This window comes from Nilaparvata lugens, chromosome 2 (genome assembly GCF_014356525.2).
Source record: "Nilaparvata lugens isolate BPH chromosome 2, ASM1435652v1, whole genome shotgun sequence".
Classification (NCBI taxonomy): domain Eukaryota; kingdom Metazoa; phylum Arthropoda; class Insecta; order Hemiptera; family Delphacidae; genus Nilaparvata; species Nilaparvata lugens.
In genome coordinates, this window is record NC_052505.1 from 20,371,384 (window position 1) to 20,392,651 (window position 21,268).

Sequence of the window (21,268 nt, forward strand, 5' to 3'; positions counted from 1 at the left end):
CATGGGAGATCCCATGGAACGAGATTTTTCGTACAATAAATAAAAATAATAATATCGTATGACCTGGCTGGCTCAGGTCTGGTGTCAGAGTTTTCAGGTCGCAACTGATCAATTTCAGGGCCTCTGACATGACCTAACGACTGCTTTTTAGGCAGCCGGGACCGACGACTTAACGTGCAATAATATTATCGAAGGATAATCCAAATCAATTGACAATTGAAGGCTGTATGCTCCCGTAACCTTGAAGACTTCTGCTACATCAAATATTGACAATAATGATAATAGAGTGAACAGCTCAGAGGATATTCGATGAGAGCTTACTATATCCGAAAATAGTTATTTTTTATTTTCTTCAACATTCTTGCACAAAATGTGCAAGATTATGTCACAATTATAAACACAGTTGATTCAAACAACTAATGAAACGGTGGCATGCCAAATGACCGATTCCCATTTGGTCGAAATTATTATTTTGTCGCAAAAGATCGAAAACTGAAGAATCCCAATTGGTAGAATTGAAACTTATACTTTCCCAAATGGTCGAATCCCAAATGATCGAAAAGTTTTAATAGTAATCCCATTTGGCCGAAAATCTCAGCTGTCGCAAAACGTCGAAGATTTGATTTTCCCATCTGACCAATTCTCAAACAGTCGAATTCCATTTGATAGAAAAATGTTGTAGTTCGTCGCTATTGATCGAATCTCATCGGCTAGATGGGATTCGACCATATAGGAAAGTATACTCTTCGACCTTTTGGGATTCGGTCAGATGGGACCCCACGAATGAAACGAAGTGATATGGATAATATAAATTAATGCCAGTTGACGTCAAGAGAACTTTAGGATTGTATATATTTTCAACTATTGACAATCAAAACAACAATAAATAATAAGGTAATGATCGATATAGATGCTGGTTAATGTCAAGAAAACTTCCAAATGCTATAGATTTTCAATCATCGACAATTAGAATAACAAAATAATCACATCCTTTGGCAAGTAATTGGCAAAAATACTACATTTCGATTATCAAATAATTGATGGTAAGGTCTTAGATCTAGTTAAAGCCAGTTCTCAGCGTGATTTACAGTATTCTCTTATCTAATAAACAACGATGAAAAACGAAGATAGAATGAATTAGAGCTTACTTCGGCCTCTGTATTGTAATCGCCTGAACAAAATATCATTATTGTGTCATAGAGAATTATTTATTTCTGCAGCACTTTATTTTCACCAGCTGAAATGAATTTCCGTCTTTCAATTAGTCGTTAGTCTGTTAATACGTATTTTTCCATGATAGTTATTATAGTCATTATACATCAAGTATCAAGGGAATCATTTTTTCGCGATGGACTAGAAAAAATTAACTTAATTAATTTCGTTAATTTATCAACTTGATTAACTGATTAATCTATTTAATTCTCTTAGTTGCTTTTAACATTCAACTCAATTGCATTCATTCACTACTTTATTTTAAAGAATGAATTTCTATTAATAAAGTACATAAATTACATTATGTATCCTATTATATTAGGTGTGCAATTTCTGTATTTGTATATCTGAATATTTTCATATCTGGTTATTTTTATATCTGGCTATTCTTATTATCTGGTTATTTATGTTTAACGGATCTCGAAAACGGCTCTCACTATTTTCACGAAATTACATAGTAGGTTTATGATATAAAGACTCGATTGCACTAGGTCTCATCCTTGAGAAAACTCGCTGAACGACATTAAAAGGATAATTCATACTTGGCTGGAATAGCTGTGGATGGTAAAAAAGTGAGTGAGCGAGGGAGTATGTGAAAAATCAAAATATCGCATCCCCGAAATTCATAAGATGACGTATAGCCAGCTGAGAAATATAAACACGATAATTTTAGAGAATTGTGTTCCGTTTATCAATAAATAAAAATAACGAGCGAAGCTCGGTGCCCCGATATTAACACTATTATCCAAACATGTTAGCATGACTGGAGAGGAAATAAATTGATATTAATTTGAAAGCTTTAAAAGCTTTTATTTATTTATTAGTTATATTTATTTATTTAGTTTTATTAGTTAGTTTTATTAGTTAGTATTTATTAGTTAGTTTTATTTATTTATTATTTATTTATTCATTTACTTATCATAAAAGCTTTTATTTATTAAGATGATCTATTCTTAGTTCACTTCCAGTCTCAGATTTCGGGCTCTAAGCGAACCGACAGAAAAGAAAGAGATCAAAGTTAAGTGAGGTAAACTTAGTTAAGTTTATTACTACTCAAGTGCTTGTTAACTGTTCATTATTGTTAAAAATGATCAATAATAAATTATATTTAATTCCTCAAGAAATTAATGTAATAATAATAATAATATTCGAGTGACCTGGCTGGCTCACTCTGGTGTCAGATTTTTCAGGTCGCAACTGATTAATTTCAGGGCCTTTGACATGACCTAATGACTGCTTATTAGGCAGCCGGGACCGTCCGAAGTCCGTTAACGTGTCCATCCGAAACACGGGAGTGCTCCAAGATAAATATCTTGCCCGGGCCGGGATTTGTAATGTAATAGTACATTTTTTAATTGGGATGGAATATTATGAAAATAAATTGAAATCCTACATAATTAAAATCCGATCTGGAGGTAGAAGTGGATAGCGCTATCTGCTTTGTCATATAATAGACAAGAATAGAAACACCAATGTTATTGGAATACTGCCATTGTAACGTTGACCTGACTATGGTACTGATAAATGATAAATTTTCTTGTAGTGAAACATTTGCCGAATTTAAAGTAATGACAGTACGTCAAATTTATATAAAGAAACTTCTCTACTATGCATGGATGAGAAAGGATGAATTTACAGTGAATAATAACGTTTCTATGTATAACCTGAGAGTTACATCTCATAACATTTATAATATTAACTATTCAGATTTGACAATAATGCGAAGAAAATTGGGGTATCTTAGCTCAAATATAATAAATATCATGCCAAATGCATTGTCAGAATCTCTTTCTAATAGGGGTAGACAGAGGATGGAACAGATAAATAAGTGGGTGATACAAAAATTTTTCTTCGACATCAGTCAAATATTATAGTTACTAGTAATTTATTGTTAACTTCGATTTTTTGTAGCTTTGATTATTAGTAAATAAATTTTTATATTGTCTAAACAGCTGATACTCTCACTCAGCGGTCAGGGTTTTGCCCTTGCTGGGAGGTGCCATGTAATTTTAATTTATTTGTAAAATAGCATAATATTATAATCTAGAATATTTCTTTTGTAAGTTTTTATTTTGTATTTTGTTTTTATGGGCAATAAAGATGTTTGAAAAAAAATAGAAAAACTGTAATTCCCTTCACTCTGTACGTGAATATGAGTGTTCTTTGTAAGTAATAATGTGACCGGAGTTCAATTTCCGTTCAGTGTTGGAGCGCAAGAAATTTCGATAATCGAATTATTTATATTTACAGGAGAAAACAGTTCTCAGAAGGCGACCGCGTTGTTTTTATTCATGAATGATCCCAGATCTGTTGGAGAAGGGTCGAACAAAAATCATCCGCTTAGCATTCAATAAAGGTATAGATGCCGCGATAGGGAGTTTTCGCCCTTTAGGTTCCGGCCTTATTTGTTTGGAGGCGGAAATTTGTCGGTCCGATGGGTGGAAGTCATGTCACTGAGCCTAGTGCACCCTTGGGTATCTCAACACTGCTGGCGGCACTGAAAGTCTCACTGCCTCACGGTCTCACAGCCCCCTCACTGCCTCACAGAGCTCAGCATCCTCACACCACTGCACTTGCAAACTGGCCGGACAATCATCGTAGCTCTGCTCACCCTTGACCTCCCTTAGCCCATATGACCTGGCCCTTTCTTCTTTCTCGTTTTCATCCCTACAGTCAAGAATCGCATCCCATACCACTATCGTATAAACTACACGGCTCGCTTCCTTTCCAGTCTCCACGCACATCGAGTCGTTCATTGAACATTATTTTCCAGTGGAGAGAATTGGAAGGGAAAATGATGGTGGTACTCATAGTGGAGATAATGATGATAGAGACAAATTAGATTAGATTTCTTATTTCTCAAAGATTTCTTCAGATTATTCAGGGAGATAAATATTGATGAAAATAGATTTCACCTCTCTTGATCGTTGAACGTTGGATCTGATAGGGGAGATTATGGTGATAAAGACAGATCAGATTGAATCTCTTCTTTTAATTTTTTTAATTTCTTCAGATTACCGAGGAAGATAAATATTGAGGAAGAGAGATTTAACCTCTCTTGATGAGAAAATGATAGAAACGTTGAACGTGACAGATGTTTCCTCTGCTGCTTAGAACTAGACTATACTCCGTGCAAATCTTCTTCAGACTTGGAGGAATTTGCGGCGCAGAGAAATGGAGGGAGATCAGCCAATTGCAGTGATGAATTGAGTCAAAGGTGGAAGCGCAGTTGTCAATTTGTCGAATAGAGTCAGTCGAGTCTGTGATTGCAGAGAGAAAACTTCCTAAGTTCAACATGAGTGCTTCAATACTCACTGGAAATAATTGGAGAATGCTTGCCGGTACACAACGGTAACATAGCCGCCGTTGTATCACTGTCGCTGTGAGCCTTCTCTGCTGCGCATGTCCATCCCAAGTCCGAAGTTAATTTGAACGGAGTTTAGAACCTAAATCACTTCATTGTATAATCAATTAAAATGGAAAATCATCAAATGATTGAAGTTGTTTCGAATACTTTGGAGGATAATTTGAAAAATATTTCAAATGTTATTGAATTTATATAATCATGCATTTACTTGCTCTCAAATTATAATGGAGTCCATTCCATTATATTTGTAAACCACCTCGAATTCAGCCATGTCTGTTTACGTTCAGCAAGTAATCAGTAGAAAATTATGTAATGAGTCGATAAGTGAACGAACCGGATATGACGTAATTTTTTTCCTGATCAGTTAGAACAAACAGTGTTCCGTTCAGTGCCTCGATGAGTGGGATCAGTGGCATTGAACGCGACCAATGATCGATCGTATCAGACGATAAAATGAGAGTCAAATGGGGGACTCATCTAGTTCATAGAACATAATTTCAATTATACTGACATTCATGATCATTATAATCACATTCCGATCAATTTTCCGGTTTAAGGTAAATAAATAACCAAACAGACAACGCCTCCACATAGCGCGCTAACATAACATAGTTTCCATAGATATGAATAGTAAATACCGTCTCGATGAAGTTCATCTTGACTGTCAGACTGTCCATCACAGAGTTAATCGTCTGGACTGGAATGTAAACATAGATTTCGACATCACTACTAAATTCATGAATGAGCTCTCGTACTTTGTACTACATATATTACAAAAGTTTGTCGACATTGTTATCAACGTAGTATCAAATGTGTACTTTACACTTCGTAGAATCGTCGATAGTGACATTTCTTGTTTGGTTCAGTGCATCTCAATGGAGTCTATTTATATTTATCAGCTGAGTACTGGTGATGCAATAATAACTGAGTGATTATTGATAAGAAATGTTGAGACGCTTGTTGTGATCATTTTTTTTCCAAGAATTTGTAATCTCTTCTGTCAACTTTGATAATGTCATCATGTGTTTCAATATCCACGTGACATGTGACCACAAAAACTCGTGTAGGCCTATCAATAGTACAACTTGTTCTGGGTCCCAATTTCGAAATAGTTGAGAGCTCAGATAAGACTAAATAACTTGAATTTGTATACTTATATAAAAGGCGAAGATCATATTATTTCAATCATTGATATGATATATCTATTTCAATCAACTTTACACAATTTTGGGTGAAGTTGAATACGGCCCAAGTTGAATATTATGTATACAGTATTATAATGGTACTTCATCAATACATAACCGAGATGAACTTAGTCACTACCTCCGTAAACAGACTTAGTTCGCACTGTGAAAATAATGATCACACCTAATTCCACTTGTAAATCTTTTCACTTTCAAACACCTGAAGTATTCAACTTACAATCTCTTGAAAGTAAGGATAGCAATTGAAAGATCAACTATGAAATATTTAGTACAAAGTTTGATAGCTAGACTTTTACAACTCCGGTAGTAAACTATATATCGCATAGGTATTGCATAAAATAACAATAGGCATAGTTTGAATAATATCTGATATTATGAACTTAGTCACTACCTCCGTAAACAGACTTAGTTCGCACTGTGAAAATAATGATCACACCTAATTCCACTTGTAAATCTTTCCACTTTCAAACACCTGAAGTATTCAACTTACAATCTCTTGAAAGTAAGGATAGCAATTGAAAGATCAACTATGAAATATTTAGTACAAAGTTTGATAGCTAGACTTTTACAACGTCGGCAGTAAACTATATATCGCATAGGTATTGCATAAAATAACAAAAGGCCTAATTCGAATAATATCTGATATTTTAATTATATTCCATCGTATGTAATTCGAATATTTATCATTTTGCAGTAGGTATTACGTAGGTAATTTAATTAAAAATATTAATACAATAATTATTTTATTCTTGTAGTACCGTACTGATTCTATATTCAATAAGAATCCATATAAATTCTATATTAATATATGTTTGTCAAATTCTATATTAAATTTTGTCAAATTACGCAAAAATGTTCCAATTAATGGTGATTTGAGTGTGATATTTTTGTTTTTTATTCTGTTTTTAAACATCAAAATTTAAAATTCATAGTTTTCGTTGTTTTTTCAGTGAAAATGGACTAAATTTTAGAAAAGTGAAACCATAACCCTATCTCTGACATTTAAAATTTTATCTAAATTTGGACAAAATTGGTACAAGGATTATCCTTAGTTTTTCTCTCCCAATAAGTGCTCCTTTGTAAAAATTATATAAAATAAATATGTTACATATTCAATAATCAAAACGATACATAGTACAAAGTTTGATGGCAACACTTTTACAACTTCGGTAGTAAACTATATATCTCGTAGGTATTGCATAGAATAACAATAGGCCTAATTAAAATAATATCTGATATTTGAATTATATCCCATCGTAGTCTATGTAATTCGAAAATTTATCATTCTTCAGTAGGTATCATAATAGAGAAACAATAGCGCAGTAGATATCCCATGGTATAGGGCGTTTATGACGCAACTTTTACAGTTAACTCAAGCCGGTTACTGTTGACTACTGTCTTTTATTACTGATTTGGCCAGGTGAGAGTGTATGAACGGCACAATATGAGAGACTACCAGTGTCACACAGATTTACGGGAAATAACTACGTGGACTATCGGCTTGAGATAGCAGTACGAGTTCCGACATAAACGCCCAATACCATGGGATATCTACCTATGCTATTGTTTCTCTATGGTATTACGTAGGTAATATGATTAAAAATAATGTTTTGAAAATTATTTTATCCTAGTTGTACCGTACTGATTCTATATTCAATAGGAATCAATATATTCTATATATGATACGTATTAATATATTTATACAATCTATATCCAATAAGTAGAAATATTCCTAATGCTACAGGCCAAGTAATAGTTTAAAAGATAACAATTTCCAACTCACCTCCCACCTCCAAATCCTCTGCAGCTTGTGTATGAATTATTATTCCATTTATTGAGAGAAAGAGAAAAATGCTAAAAAATGTTTGAATGATTTCATACATTATTATAACAGTTAACCTATCTAGTATGCTATTCTTCTACTATTATGCGGTAAATGAATTTGGAGATTCTATTTGGAATGTTCGATCACACACAATTATCAACTTCTAAGAAGATCTCGAGCACAGATTTCCTTTCTTTAATAATCTATGGGTCTATATATCACTCAAGAATTATAACAGTTGATCTATCTAGTATGCTATTTTTATACTATATACGGTTAATAAATTTGAAGATTCTACTGAGAATGTTCGATCACACACAAATATCAATTACTAAGAGGATTTTGAGCACAGATTTCCTTTTTATAATGATCTATGGGTCCATATACATATCACTCAAGGATTTTTAAAGGGGAAATTCAGATCTTTCACACAACAAAAATACCCGGCTCGTTGATTTGTCTATCTGAATAATATATATAGTAAGCTTATGCTATCACAGGAAAACCAAAGCTTCATTGTGATTCAAAAATTAATTTTTCTATAATTTATTCTATTAGTGGCAATGATTCAATCGCTATCATAATTGATGATAATTCGTTGTATTGGAATTGATCAATTTATTGATTAGAAGCTTATAATGAGCTGCAATAGCAAAGATTTCATTTCCATGACCTTTGGAATCATGAATGGGAAATGCTATGAGCAAGATTTTATTGTATCTAAGTACCGTACCGATTAATAAGGAAATATGTTTTTGGTTTTTCCACATTTCGATTACATTTTGTGAATTTTCTAATGCATACGAGATATTTTAAGATAGTTATGATTGAGATTATATGATGATAATTGAATTGAATCTATTTTCCGACTATAAGAACCCAGAGCTTAGAGTTAAAAAAATGGACTTAATTTTTCTTATTTTGGAAACAAAATATCGAGGCACCGAGCTTCGCTCGTTATTTATTTATTGATAAACAGATCATAATTCTTCAGAATGATTGGGGAAGGACTAACATCAGGCACAGCCCAAAACTGTTTCTTCCCCGAATTTTGATTTTAGGCCTACACCATGAATAGTCCAAAAAGTAGGTTATGTTCCATACACTGGAATTCAGGTCCAATTTTCAGTACAAACATTTTAAAAACAGAAACGTTCTAATTTAGATTTTTCACAAATCAAATTGAATAACAAAAAAACACTCACTAATCACTTAAAACTGAAAACTTTTAACTTTGAAAATAATTACAATATACTCTAATTTAGAATGATATACCATGTCATGTCAACAAATCAGATCATTTTGATCAAGTCGATTAAAATTTCTAGATAATATTTCTGGTGAGATAAGCTGATCGATTCAATAGCTGAACATAATTCTGTCTCTCTCCCACACAGGCACCCGCATCTTCTGTTATCGACAGACGACAAAATTATCATCCGTTTTTCCAAGGATGAATGATTATTATCATTTTCATGTCCTTCAGCTAGTTTTCCTAGGGATGAGACCTAGTGCAATCGAATTTTTATATCATAAACCTACTATGTTCCAAATTTAGTGTGATCGTTAGAGCCTTTTTCGAGATCCATTGGACATAAATATATAACCATATAAATAACCAAATATATACAGAAATTGCTCGCTTAATATAATAGGATTTGGTTTCAGAGAGTAAACAAATAATTCTTTTTTATTTATTTGATATCACTTGAAGACAACAGTTTGATCTTTCAATATCACTATCCCAATCTTCAAGGGATTTTAATTTTGAGCCACTTTCAGCCTCACATATCAAACAAAGAGTAATAACATTGTGCCTTTGATTTCCCATATGATAGACGATAATCACTGAGGTGCAGTCTAGGCTACCTGATGACGTAATCAGGCAATATTGCAGCAAGACAGAGCCCGGTGAAGCGTGCCACAAAGGGAAAACGCGCGTGAAAACGTATAAAAGTCACGTGTCAAAGTGTTAGTAGTCGCTCTCTCGAGGGACGCTTCACGGCTCCCACACCATCGCTCATAAGTCGGCGACTGCAATCACTCTTTGTTTTTGCCGTCGCGTTAGGACCCTCAAAGGAGTTTCGGGCCGCTTTGTTTTACGAGGAAACACGGGTTATTGCACCCGGAGGAGCGCGGCAACCTGGATTGAAAGACAAGGCCCATCATCGCATTTCCCAAGCGCTCTCACTCACTCTCTCTCTCTCTCGGCGGGTATGGTTTTTGTTTTATTACATTTTGGAGACAGGAGAGCCTGTATGCCACCATGACGCGCAAAATCAATCTGCGAGACGTCTTCTGCAGCGCTCCTTATTTTTGTAGCTCGTTGATTTCATCTTTGTACGTTTCCTATTTCGATATAACAGGAAAATATCAAGGGAAACATTTGATCAGCCACAAACAGTGATGCTGCAAAGGTAGCGAAGGAATTGTCTTTGTCACTGAAAGCAGAAATATAACTTATTGCAAGAAAAATTCATAGCAGGCAACTTATATTCATAATATGACTTCTTACAACTGCCGATATGACAAAGTAACATAATATGAAAATACGGTAGTCTTACATGGAATATACAGTCATATAAAAAATATTCCCTCTAATAATTACTTGTAGTTCTGTGAACAGTAGACATCACGCAGTATTCTCATCCACAAGTACCTGATTGAAACTATAGACCTTATGGAAATACAGCAATAGACTGGCTTCTCCACACATCTGTGTAATCACTTGTCAGCTGATTTATGATGAATAATATTCTATAGTCTGATTTTCACTCTATTGGCGTATGAAGGAGGCTTTTTTTTTCTTTTATATTATGCTTGAAATGCAAAATTTCCAAAAACCTTGTATATACGTCGACGCGCAATTAAAAAAGGAGCATACCTGTCAAATTTCATGAAAATCTATCACCGCGTTTCGCCGTAAATGCGCAACATATATAAACATATGAACATTTTGACATTTTAACATTTAAACATTAAGAGAAATGCCAAACCGTCGACTTGAATCTTAGACCTCACTTCACTCGGTCAATTATGATATCAGTTCTCTTATGCTAAAATATAGTGTAGTCTATTATAGAAGTTATCGATTCATTCTCGGTAAATCTTCAGCCATCCTCAATTGATTCATGCATTATTTCCTCAAATTATTGTGCTGGCACTCATGAATTTTTATCATTTAAATAGTGTTTTACACAAGTTCTTGAACCATTCTTAGTGAATCATCAGTCATCTTTAATTGAGCAAAAACCAAAAAGTCATCTCATCCATACAGTTTTCGAAGAAAATTTTTCAATAAGAGTGTTGAATCTATTGTGTGATTGTTATAATGAGTTTGGAAAATGTTATTTCATAACTACACACATTCCATAATGTTACACAGAGTCAACAATGTTCTTATTCATTTATTGCATGCCTGTCTTGTTATAGTCAATTTCGAGCTTATTTTCAATTTTAGGTGGAAATCTTGCTGAACATTAATTGTAGAGATTTTCATGCTCAATCTTCTCCACTCAAAATTTCCTGTTTAAATTGTATATGAAGCCTGATAATTGGGAATCTGAGATCAAACTTTGCATACATGGGGCGGAGCTCCTGAAATTTTTACAGATATGTGACTTGTGGCAGTTGATAGAGCTTATCAATGACTATTTTAGGTATGAATTTGATCAAAATCGTTGAAGCCGTTTTCGAGAAAATCGCGAAAAAACCCTGTTTTTGACAACATTTTCACCATTTTTGCCGCCATCTTGAATCGCATTTGATCGAAATTGTTCGTGTCGGATCCTTATGTTGTAAGGACCATAAATTTCAAATTTCAAGTCTTTCCGTTAATTGGGAGATGAGATATCGTGTACACAGACGCACATACACTCATACACACACACACATACAGACAAATACCCAAAAACCACTTTTTTGGATTTAGGAGACCTCGAAGCGTATAGAAATTTATAAATTGGGGTACCTTAATTTTTTTCGGGAAGCAATACTTTCCTTACCTATGGTAATAGGGCAAGGAAAGTAAAAATAAACAAATGAAATTCTGGCTTGAATCTGTGACGAAACTTATATTAATCACACTATCTGAAAAACATTTCATTCCCTTCAACATGAAATTAGAGAACAATAATTACGGAGGTGAATTTACCATGACATCAAGAGCTGTAATATATCTCCCATATAGACACATAGAGACTCCCGTATGAGGCACAAGCTTGGTGTCGGGTCAGAAAGTGTGCAGTGTGAGAGCAGTGATTAGGTTGAGATGAAAGGGTTGAGTTGCCGCCGTGCCAGTATGAGCTTTGGATGGGAGGGTAGCGTAGTGTCGCGAGGGGAGGGATCTGGGGTGTAGATGGACCTGTTGAGAGTTGTGTCGTCGACTTAACGACGACGAGCGAAGATACGCGACGCGAATCAAGAATGGAAAATTGCGAGGGCGTCGGAGCTTTCTCAGTGTCAGAGTTGTGTGAGTTCGTGTCTAAAGTAAAGGACGGACGGACATGTTCCCCTTCCAACAGACAAGGATAGAGGGACTGTATCTCCTTCCAACTCTTAGAACACGAAGTTTGTGTCTGCTGTCGCTCCAGGAGGTGATTTCTTGTTATTTTCAATCCCGCCCCGACAGAGCAGGAAAAGCCCGACACAAAATTCCGATCGCTCCAAGTTAGTTTCATACGGTTAATGAATCGGTTCCCACCATCCGATCTGAGGGGGAAATTTAATTACCACGGATAACAATATGGAAAGACTGCGAGACTGTCACTGATGGCAAGAAGGCAAGCCGCAAAGTCGAAGCCATTGTCATGTCGTCGCAACTCGAAATTAGCAGTTGCCGACGTTTGGAATTAGAGTTTGCCTAACCTCAGACCGTTTAACTGATTTCTTCCCTTTCCAGATACCAGATATGTTATCAGTTACCCCAATATCATTAACCAGTTATATTATAACCCCGACACATATCATTATTATAGTGGAGTATCATAATTAGAACTAAGTTTATTATTATATTATTATTAGCGTATGGCTTTCAATGGTGGGATATCAACTAAATCATCATCATTATCGGTCGTCCGACGCTTCTTCTCCAATCGGATTTGTAGTGCCAATAAGCTTGAATTGGAAGTCTATTTACTGGCATACGAAGTAGATGACTAGACCAGTCTTCTCTACTTTTCTTCAATATTTGCAATGAAGACTCTACATTTAGTCCATCATTCAATCAACTATATGATTTGCTGTATTGTGTTGAATAAATAGAATATTATTGACCAAAGCGAAGCTGAGGTCTTAGTTTCGACTCGATCGGCTTCTGTCTGTTTGTTTGTTTGTACCGCAGTTATTGTCCGATTTGGATGAAATTTGGTATGCAAGTTCTTTGAAACAAGGCGCAGAAACGTATGATTTTTGGTAAGACCTCCGGTTTTTTGTAATATTCAAAAAACTGTAGAATAACCTCAAAAGTTAATTTTTCGTATCTTTGAAGATGAGTTTAATATTGATTCCACTTTTCATAAAAAAATCATTAGCAACCTCCTGTCATTGTCACCAACAAGCCAATCTTATTTAGAATCATTTTCCGTCTCACCATCGTCTGTGAGACAATTCATCATCTAAATTGCCTACTGCATATTCTATTTTTCCGTCAGTTGACCGATTTGTTTTAATTAATAGAAAAGTTGTAATATATGTTTATATTGTAAATATGGAGACGATATAAAGGTACATCCTTGATAAGTCCGGTGTTCCTGCAAACAGTGTCTCTAGCACTTTCAATGGAGAAAATAATAGATGAAATGGCTAAATCTTCACAACATACTGTACTTACTGTACTGGCACTTCTCATTAGATTGAAAGTTGTATTCATGAGCGAGGTCTACTGTTCGCAGAACTACTAGTAGCTATTATTACCATAAGGTGGAATAAATACATGTATATATGAAGATTGAGTTGATCGACTTTTACTCAAACTATTATTATTAGCGTATGTTTTTCAATGGTGGGGAGACCCAAGGCTATTTCCACCTCGCCGTATATAGTCCAAAGTTCCCTAATGGAAAAGCGGACCCCAGTTTATTATAAGCAAATTCTTTTGTTTGTGTATTATAATAATTATGTATATGTTTTGCAAATAAACTGCTCTGGTTACAGTTTGGTTACTGCTCTGGTTGATTAGCAATCAGAGGAGTTATTATTATCCTATTATATTAAGCTAGCAATTTCTGTATTTTTATATATTTATATCTGGTTATTTATGTTCAACGGATCTCAAAAACAGCTCCAACGATTTTCACGAAATTAGGAACATAGTAGGTTTATGATATAAAAATTCGATTGCACTAGGTCTCATCCTTGGGGAAACTTGCTGAACTACATTAAAAGGATAATTCAAGGCTGAAAAACTGTGGATAGTAAAAAAGTGAGTGAGCGAGTGAGTATATGAAAAATCAAAATATCGCATCCCCGAAATTCATAATATGTCATCTTCATTCATAGCCAACTGTGAATAATATAAACACGATCATTTTAGAGAATTGTGTTCTGTTTATCAATAAATAGAAATAACGAGCGAAGCTCGGTGCCCCGATATTTATTAGTTATACTGAATCGTGAATGGAGTTTAATTTAATGTAATGTAAATGAATTTCAATGAATTTAATGGAGTGTAATATAATTATTTTTTTGTTTTCCTTTTTCATGGTACTGTTATGCTATCAGATATGTCATCAAAGCTCGTTCTGGAATTTGTCTGTGAGTCTTTCTATGTTTGTATCGGATCGAATGTGATCAAGTTGTGATACATGGAGTAGTTCAGTAATTTTGTATCTATTCACTTACAAGAATTACAGAACATGGATGGAACTCGTATCACACATTTCGAATCTATTGTTCCAGATGCATGTAATTCTGATAGCATTCAAGCAAGATAGTTTTTCGTAATAAAAAACCTTCATAACGTTAACATGGTAGTTGTCGGTATCTGAAAATTTAAGTTTAATACTATGTAGTTTTAGTTTTAGTTTAATTTTCGTCATGTAACACTACATAATCAAGCAAAGCTTGAAAGTATATGATACGTCAAAAAGTATTGAGTACAATAGTCAAAAAAAAGTAATCATAAAATAGAGAAAAAAAGAAGAAAATCAGAACATACAATGTAGTTGAAAATATATGCTAGCAAAAAACACCTACACGCGCCAACAGTTGAAGCTTTCCTCTACACTGTACGGAGATGCATCGACCAATTTAGCTTTTATTGCATTTTTAAACCTTTTTGGGCTGCAATACATTTTATTTCAATAGGAACAGAGTTATAAGCTCTTAGTCCGCTATAATGTGGCCCTTTCTCTAAGCTTGCGGTTCTGTGTTGCGGGTACTGAAGATGAACTATCTGGTTTCTAGTATTGTAACTATGATGGATATGACTCTCTCTTAATATCTTCTCGTTTTTCTTCGTCATAGTTGCAATTTCGAGGAAGTACAGTGCAGGAAATTTAATAATTCTAAGTCTTCTGAAATTTCAAGTCATTCCGTTGAATGGGAGATGAGAAATCGTGTACACAGACACACATACACTCATACACACAGACACACACATACAGACCAATACCCAAAAACCACTTTTTTGGACTCAGAGGACCTTGAGACGTATAGAAATTTGGAAATTGGGGTACCTTAATTTTTTTCGGAAAGCGATACTTTCCTCACCTATGGTAATAGGGCAAGGAAAGTAAAAAGGCTGCCAGAAATCATGAAGAGACTACATAATCATCAGAAGATTCAAGCTCTACACGTGAACTCTATAACAGTCAGGAGACTCAGAAGGAAGAAGATTACAGATCTCGTGTAAATGTAGCATAGTGTTAGTAAGTAATACTGAAAGTAACAGTGCATGGGCATTGCTCACTTAGACTGTGAAGGAGTGATATACCCCTTTAGTATCTAACTTCAACCTATTAATTCTAGCTACAATTAAAGTGTTCATTAACCACAGTGTTAGATTGCACTCAAATTACAAGAAAAAAAGTTTATCAATAATCTGAATATCAGTTAACTCCAGGACTGCAGATGAAGAATGAGAGAGTAATTTCCTCATTGAAATCTATCTTCATTTAGGAAGTTCATCGTTAGTGGAAATCTACATTGATATTCTAGAGGTTTGTGTACATTACTCATCGACCATCGTTATTTTGAGAATTGATATTGCAAGTGGATGTGGCTGACAGGTGAATGGACTTGAAATGTGGAGGAAAGCATTTCTCTGTCAGGTTGCATTGAAATGATGATGATGCGAATAGAATTTGAGCCCGGCCGATAAGGTTTACTAGCTCGGAGGCACAATGCGGATGTCCTATTGGAGTATTCAGAAATCAATGTAACTCAGTAGGCTATTGCCGAAATAATGGATTGTACTCCAATCAGTCGAGAATATGCCCTTGAACTGTCTTATTTATTGAATTGGATTGTGCTGTTAATGTTCTCAGATTACACTCAATTGTAACAGAATTTGATTGAACACTATTCAATTCAAATGAATTGATAAATTCATCTGATTCTAAGATTATTTATTTATTTATTTGGTTACTAACAATACAATGATCAGAAAAGAAAAAACAGATTAATCCGATTTGTATGATTAATTTATTTATTATATTCAATATGGAACAAGGAAGATCTTATTCCATTTCTAAACTTGAATCTCATTATTCAAAATTCAAATGAATGGTATTCTAAATCTTCAAGCTTTTATGAATTAGATATGGAATGCCTTATAGTTAATATTTGACTATTTGCGAACAGTTTGAATAATGTTATATTATTATACAATAATTTCAATCTGAAACTATACTATAGGATTATTGTAATTGATTGGTGATGAATTCATATCTTTTCGCATGGTGCATTCTGTCTATTAGTGTTGAAACTTTTGGCGAATGAGATTTGATTCGATTCGAGTTTACAAAGTATTACATGATATTAATATAGCAGTGGATGTACGAGTATTGTACAAAAATATATTCAACTTTATTCTTTTTTTATTGGTCCATCTCGATTTTATCAATCAAGTTGCTACAATTCATATTTTAACTCTTGCTGGAATTCATATACAGTATTTATGGGAAATCTATAATTATTAAAGAATTTGAGTCATCTTCACGACCTTACAATCTATTTGAGCCTTCATATTCATGCTTTCGAAGTCTTCAAGTGCGCACAGACTTACGCTCTGCTCCGCAAACGAAAGTTTTGACAGACAGACAAAACATATTTACTTAAAAAAAAATTGCAATCTACAAAGTAATAATCTTATGTACTAATTTTCAATATAGCAGAGTACCACGAGCAGATCGCTGGTTGAGCAAGAACAGAACGCAAACAGAGCGCGAGCTTGGCAAGTTCCTAGGACGAACTAACATCAACATAAAATGCAATAAACATATTATTTATAATCGATTTATTACAAAAACATAATCTTTATTAGGCTACCCAGCAATTCTGGTCAAAATATTTTATTTAGTTTTGTCACCCGATCAGCTGGGTTGAATATATCACATTTACGAGGTTAGTTTACTGTTGTAGCATATTGAAGTCAACTATAAAGGTGCGTACAGATATACGCGCCGCGAAAATGAGCAATTCACTTTTAATCAGCTGATGCCAAGCTTTTGATATCTATATCTTATACCGTTTCTGTGAAAATACAAATGTAGTCAGCTGATTAAAAGTGAATTGCTCATGCTCGCGGCACGTATATCTGTAAGCACTTTGAGACAAGCGCGCGATCATCTTGCGAACATATTGCGAACCTCTTGCGAACCTCTCGCGTAACTTTAATCGTAACGTTCATAATCGGAGCGTGTTCGGAGCGTGCTTGGAGCATGTTCGTAGTGCGTATATCTGTACGTACCTTTACGTGGCATTCAAAATTCGAATTCGAATTCATTTATTTGCCATAAAATAATACAGAATGATGAAATGAATATTCTAACTTACAAAATGGCACTACCGGCAAAGAAAACTTGTGCGCCGGTAGTGAGTTTGAGCAACAAGGTACAGCAAATATGTCAATAGAAAGAAAAAGAGCTTATTCAAACCACTAGAATAAATAAAATTATGGAAACCAGGTCACATCTCAATACTTACTAACGTTAAGACAAAGTAACAAAATCACAAGCAAGTGACAAACTCAAACTCATTATTATCATCTTTCCGTGTTAAATACAGGAAAAATTGTATTAAAGATATCGATCGAATCATGAAAATACTTTAAGTAGACTAATAAAATAGTCTGAAATCAATGAATAATAGAAAAGTGTGAGCTTCGTCATGCAAATAATTGTTTGACATGATAGAGGATGAGACTGTATGTTGGAAGGGTTGTGTGTGGTGATGATATAAGTGATGAAGGAATTGCCTGTGAGCAATGTGACTACGAATGAGAGAGGGGAGCGAGTGAGTGAGCATTGATCTGACAGTGACAGGAGCAGACAGGCCTACATGCATGTGACAGAGATGAGAGATGAGAGACCACAGATTCTGAGCCTGAGGCGACTTCTGAGATTCGCCCCGTCCATTCCCGCCTCGTGAGACGTCACAATGGAAAAGGATGACCGCAATTAATTTGGAAAAGCGATTGTATCCGCTCTTCATAAATCAGAGACGTGACAGACGCTTTTCTCACCCATATCAAGAGCTTTTCCCCCCTCAGACCGTCACCTAATTCCCATCATCGAGACGGTCGTTTCTCAACTACGGCGGTTCGTGCTTGATAGCGCCTGAAATATTACACGTCTCCGACTGACGGCCGGGCGGGCGAAGCGGGGCTGCACGGCGCCGGGTGCTCTGGACATTTCCTGCTCCGGTGAGAGAAATAATGTGTGAGCTCATTAATGCTGAGCATCGATTCTGCGGCCTAATACAATTTTCTCTACTCATGATTGACATCCCACTCTCAACCACATATTTCATGTAGGCTTGACAGGTTTTCCTGTAACGATTGGAGTTTTACTAATTGAATGCATGAAAAAGAACAGTCCACTCTTCATACAATCACGGGAAACAGCGTGCCTGAAATCTTCCTCCGAAATCTGTCTCACAGAAGATGTCGCATCATCACGTCTAAACTACTGGACTGATTAAATTGATATTTGCATATAGATTCTTAATTCATCAAGGATGATTATAATCCTATCTTAAATTCTTCAAGAGATCAGTAGGATTGTGTCATTGATGAAACTTCATTCAACATTTTCACACCGATACAATATAATGATTTATAATGATATATCCCATGGTATAGGGCGTTTATGTCGCAACTTTTACTGCTATCTCAAGCCAATTACTGTCGACTATTGTCGATTTTCACTATTTTGTTCGGGTAAGAGTGTATGAACGGCACAATATGAGAGACTACCAGCGTCATGAAGCTTCACAGGAAAGAACTACGTGGACTTTCAGCTTGAGATAACAGTAAAAGTTGCGACATAAACGCCCTATACCATGGGATATCTACTTATGCTATTGTTTCTCTATGGCTGTGGTTAGACCAAATGAGCGATTAATTGTTCTGAAAACAGTAAATAATAAATATCGGGGCACCGAGCTTTGTTCGTCATTTTTATTTATTGATAAACAGAACACAATTCTCTAAAATGATCGTGTTTTTATTTTACAGCTGGCTATACGTCAGCTTATGAATTTCGGGGATGCGATATTTTGATTTTCCACATAGAATCACTCGCTCACTTTTTACAATCCACGGACGACGAAAGTCTCAGCTGTTCCAGCCAAGGATGAATTATCCTTTTAATGTCATTCAGCGAGTTTTCCCAAGGATGAGAAGGATGAGTAAGTATTGATGTGAAATACTTGTGCAATCGAATTTTTATATCATAAACCTACTATGTTCCAAATTTTGTGAAAATCGTTAGAGCCGTTTTCGAGATCCGTTGAACATAAATAAATAACCAAATATAAAAATATATACAGATATTGCTCGCTTAATATAATAGGATAAACTGGTTGAAATCATTTTAGGAATATATAAGGCAATAAGATTCAAAATTGGATCCATACACTTTTGGAGTGTTTAAACAAAGATTGATGAAAAACTGGATGAAGCCATGTTGAAACATGAGAACTAACATTGGATTCATATACTTTCAGAGAATTAATTTATCACGCTTCTCATAACTAGTACGCCATGCATTACAATAGTCTTACCTATCAATAACAAGTGAGCTAATTATGTGAATAGAGACATCGTCTTTTGATCGTGAATTTAAATTTACTATTAGTTCAGGATTACCCGGTCCAAGAGAACCTCCAGGAAAGTCCAAGTATAGCACGCTTTGCATCCATGACTTTGAAACTGCATATAGCTAGTATGGTTCGCGGGGTGATATTCCTACTTTTATAAAAACATACGCTCCAGAGTACTTATATCCCTAGATGGAGGAAGCTCCCTACAGATGTTTGATGTTTTTGAACGGGTAGTTGACCGAACGCAGTGAGGTCTATGTTTCAACTCGATTTTCTTTTGTCTGTCAGTATGTAACGCGATTACGGCCAAACGCGTGGATAGAATTCGATGAGATTTGGCAGGAATATTCCTTTTCCAACTGCGCGTCGATGTATACACAAGGTTTTTTTTGAAATTTCGCATTTTAATGATGATATGAAAAAAAGGAATTCCTCCATACTCTGATATGAATCCTCCATATATATATCATCTAATTTGAAGATAGGATCAATCAGACTATAGAGTTATCCATAATCAATCGACTGACAAGTGGATTATTCATTGCATGCATTACACAGATGTCTGGCAGTGTTTATTTCTATAAGGTGGGGTTTCGATGATGCGTGCCCATCAGTATCAATACTCTAACATTTGAAAAACAAATTTATTAGGTGATTGAAAATAGAATAAAATATAAATAAATAGACTGAATAATGCCAAAAATATTATAATATTCTTGATTGAAGAAAATTAATTAGAAAATAGTTGAGAAATATTCTTATCAGATGGAAAGATTATCATGAAACTCGATAAATCATCATGGGATACAAATTCAAACGTAAACTGAATTATTAACATAAGTGAGTTTTCGATCTTGAGGAAAACAAATAACAGTTTTCAAGGGCAGATTATGATTCAACTGTGAATTGGGTTTCAACAACTGAACCAACTAGAACAGGTGACATCAGATACTTGTGGATGAGGAAACTGCGTGAGGTCTACTGTTCACAGAACTACTAGTATTGTAATCTAGTTGCTCTCCGCTGATAGGCAGGAATACAGGTACCAATATCGAATATTGTGTGGTCCCTTTTGATTGGAAGGAATTACGGGGTAGTCATCTGTTTAGGTGCGTACAGATTTACGCGCCGCGAACATGAGCAATTCACTTTTAATCAGCTGATGCCAAGCTTTTAATATCTGTATCTTACCGATTCTGTAAAAATACAGATATCATAGATCTGATTTCGATTGCTTTCATTGTAAACCCATACAAACGGTTGATTTTCTGCTCCGTAAAGTTCGAAAGTAATACCATGAGTTTGTCATCGTCAGTAACCACATTTGTAGTGAATTTTTCTAAATAGTGTCTTCTTATTCCATTATACATCGGGCACCTCAACAGAAAATGCTCC

General features: G+C 34.9%; 1 protein-coding gene across 5 annotated transcripts in view; it reads right to left on the bottom strand.

Annotated features, from left to right (window-relative positions):
• LOC111053516 (lachesin) overlaps positions 1-21,268 on the bottom strand; it is a 338,283-nt gene that overhangs the window by 118,607 nt on the left and 198,408 nt on the right. For 2 of the 5 annotated variants that reach the window (XM_039420761.1, XM_039420760.1), the window contains exon 1: positions 4,528-4,585. The exons of 1 other annotated variant lie outside the window; for it this stretch is intronic. In XM_039420761.1, coding sequence (XP_039276695.1) covers positions 4,528-4,570 — 43 coding nt within the window. In that variant the 5' untranslated portion in view covers positions 4,571-4,585. Of the gene's footprint in view, positions 1-4,527; positions 4,586-7,567; positions 8,107-21,268 lie in introns of those variants that run through there. 2 more of the 5 variants (XM_039420756.1, XM_039420758.1) reach the window with 2 other exon arrangements.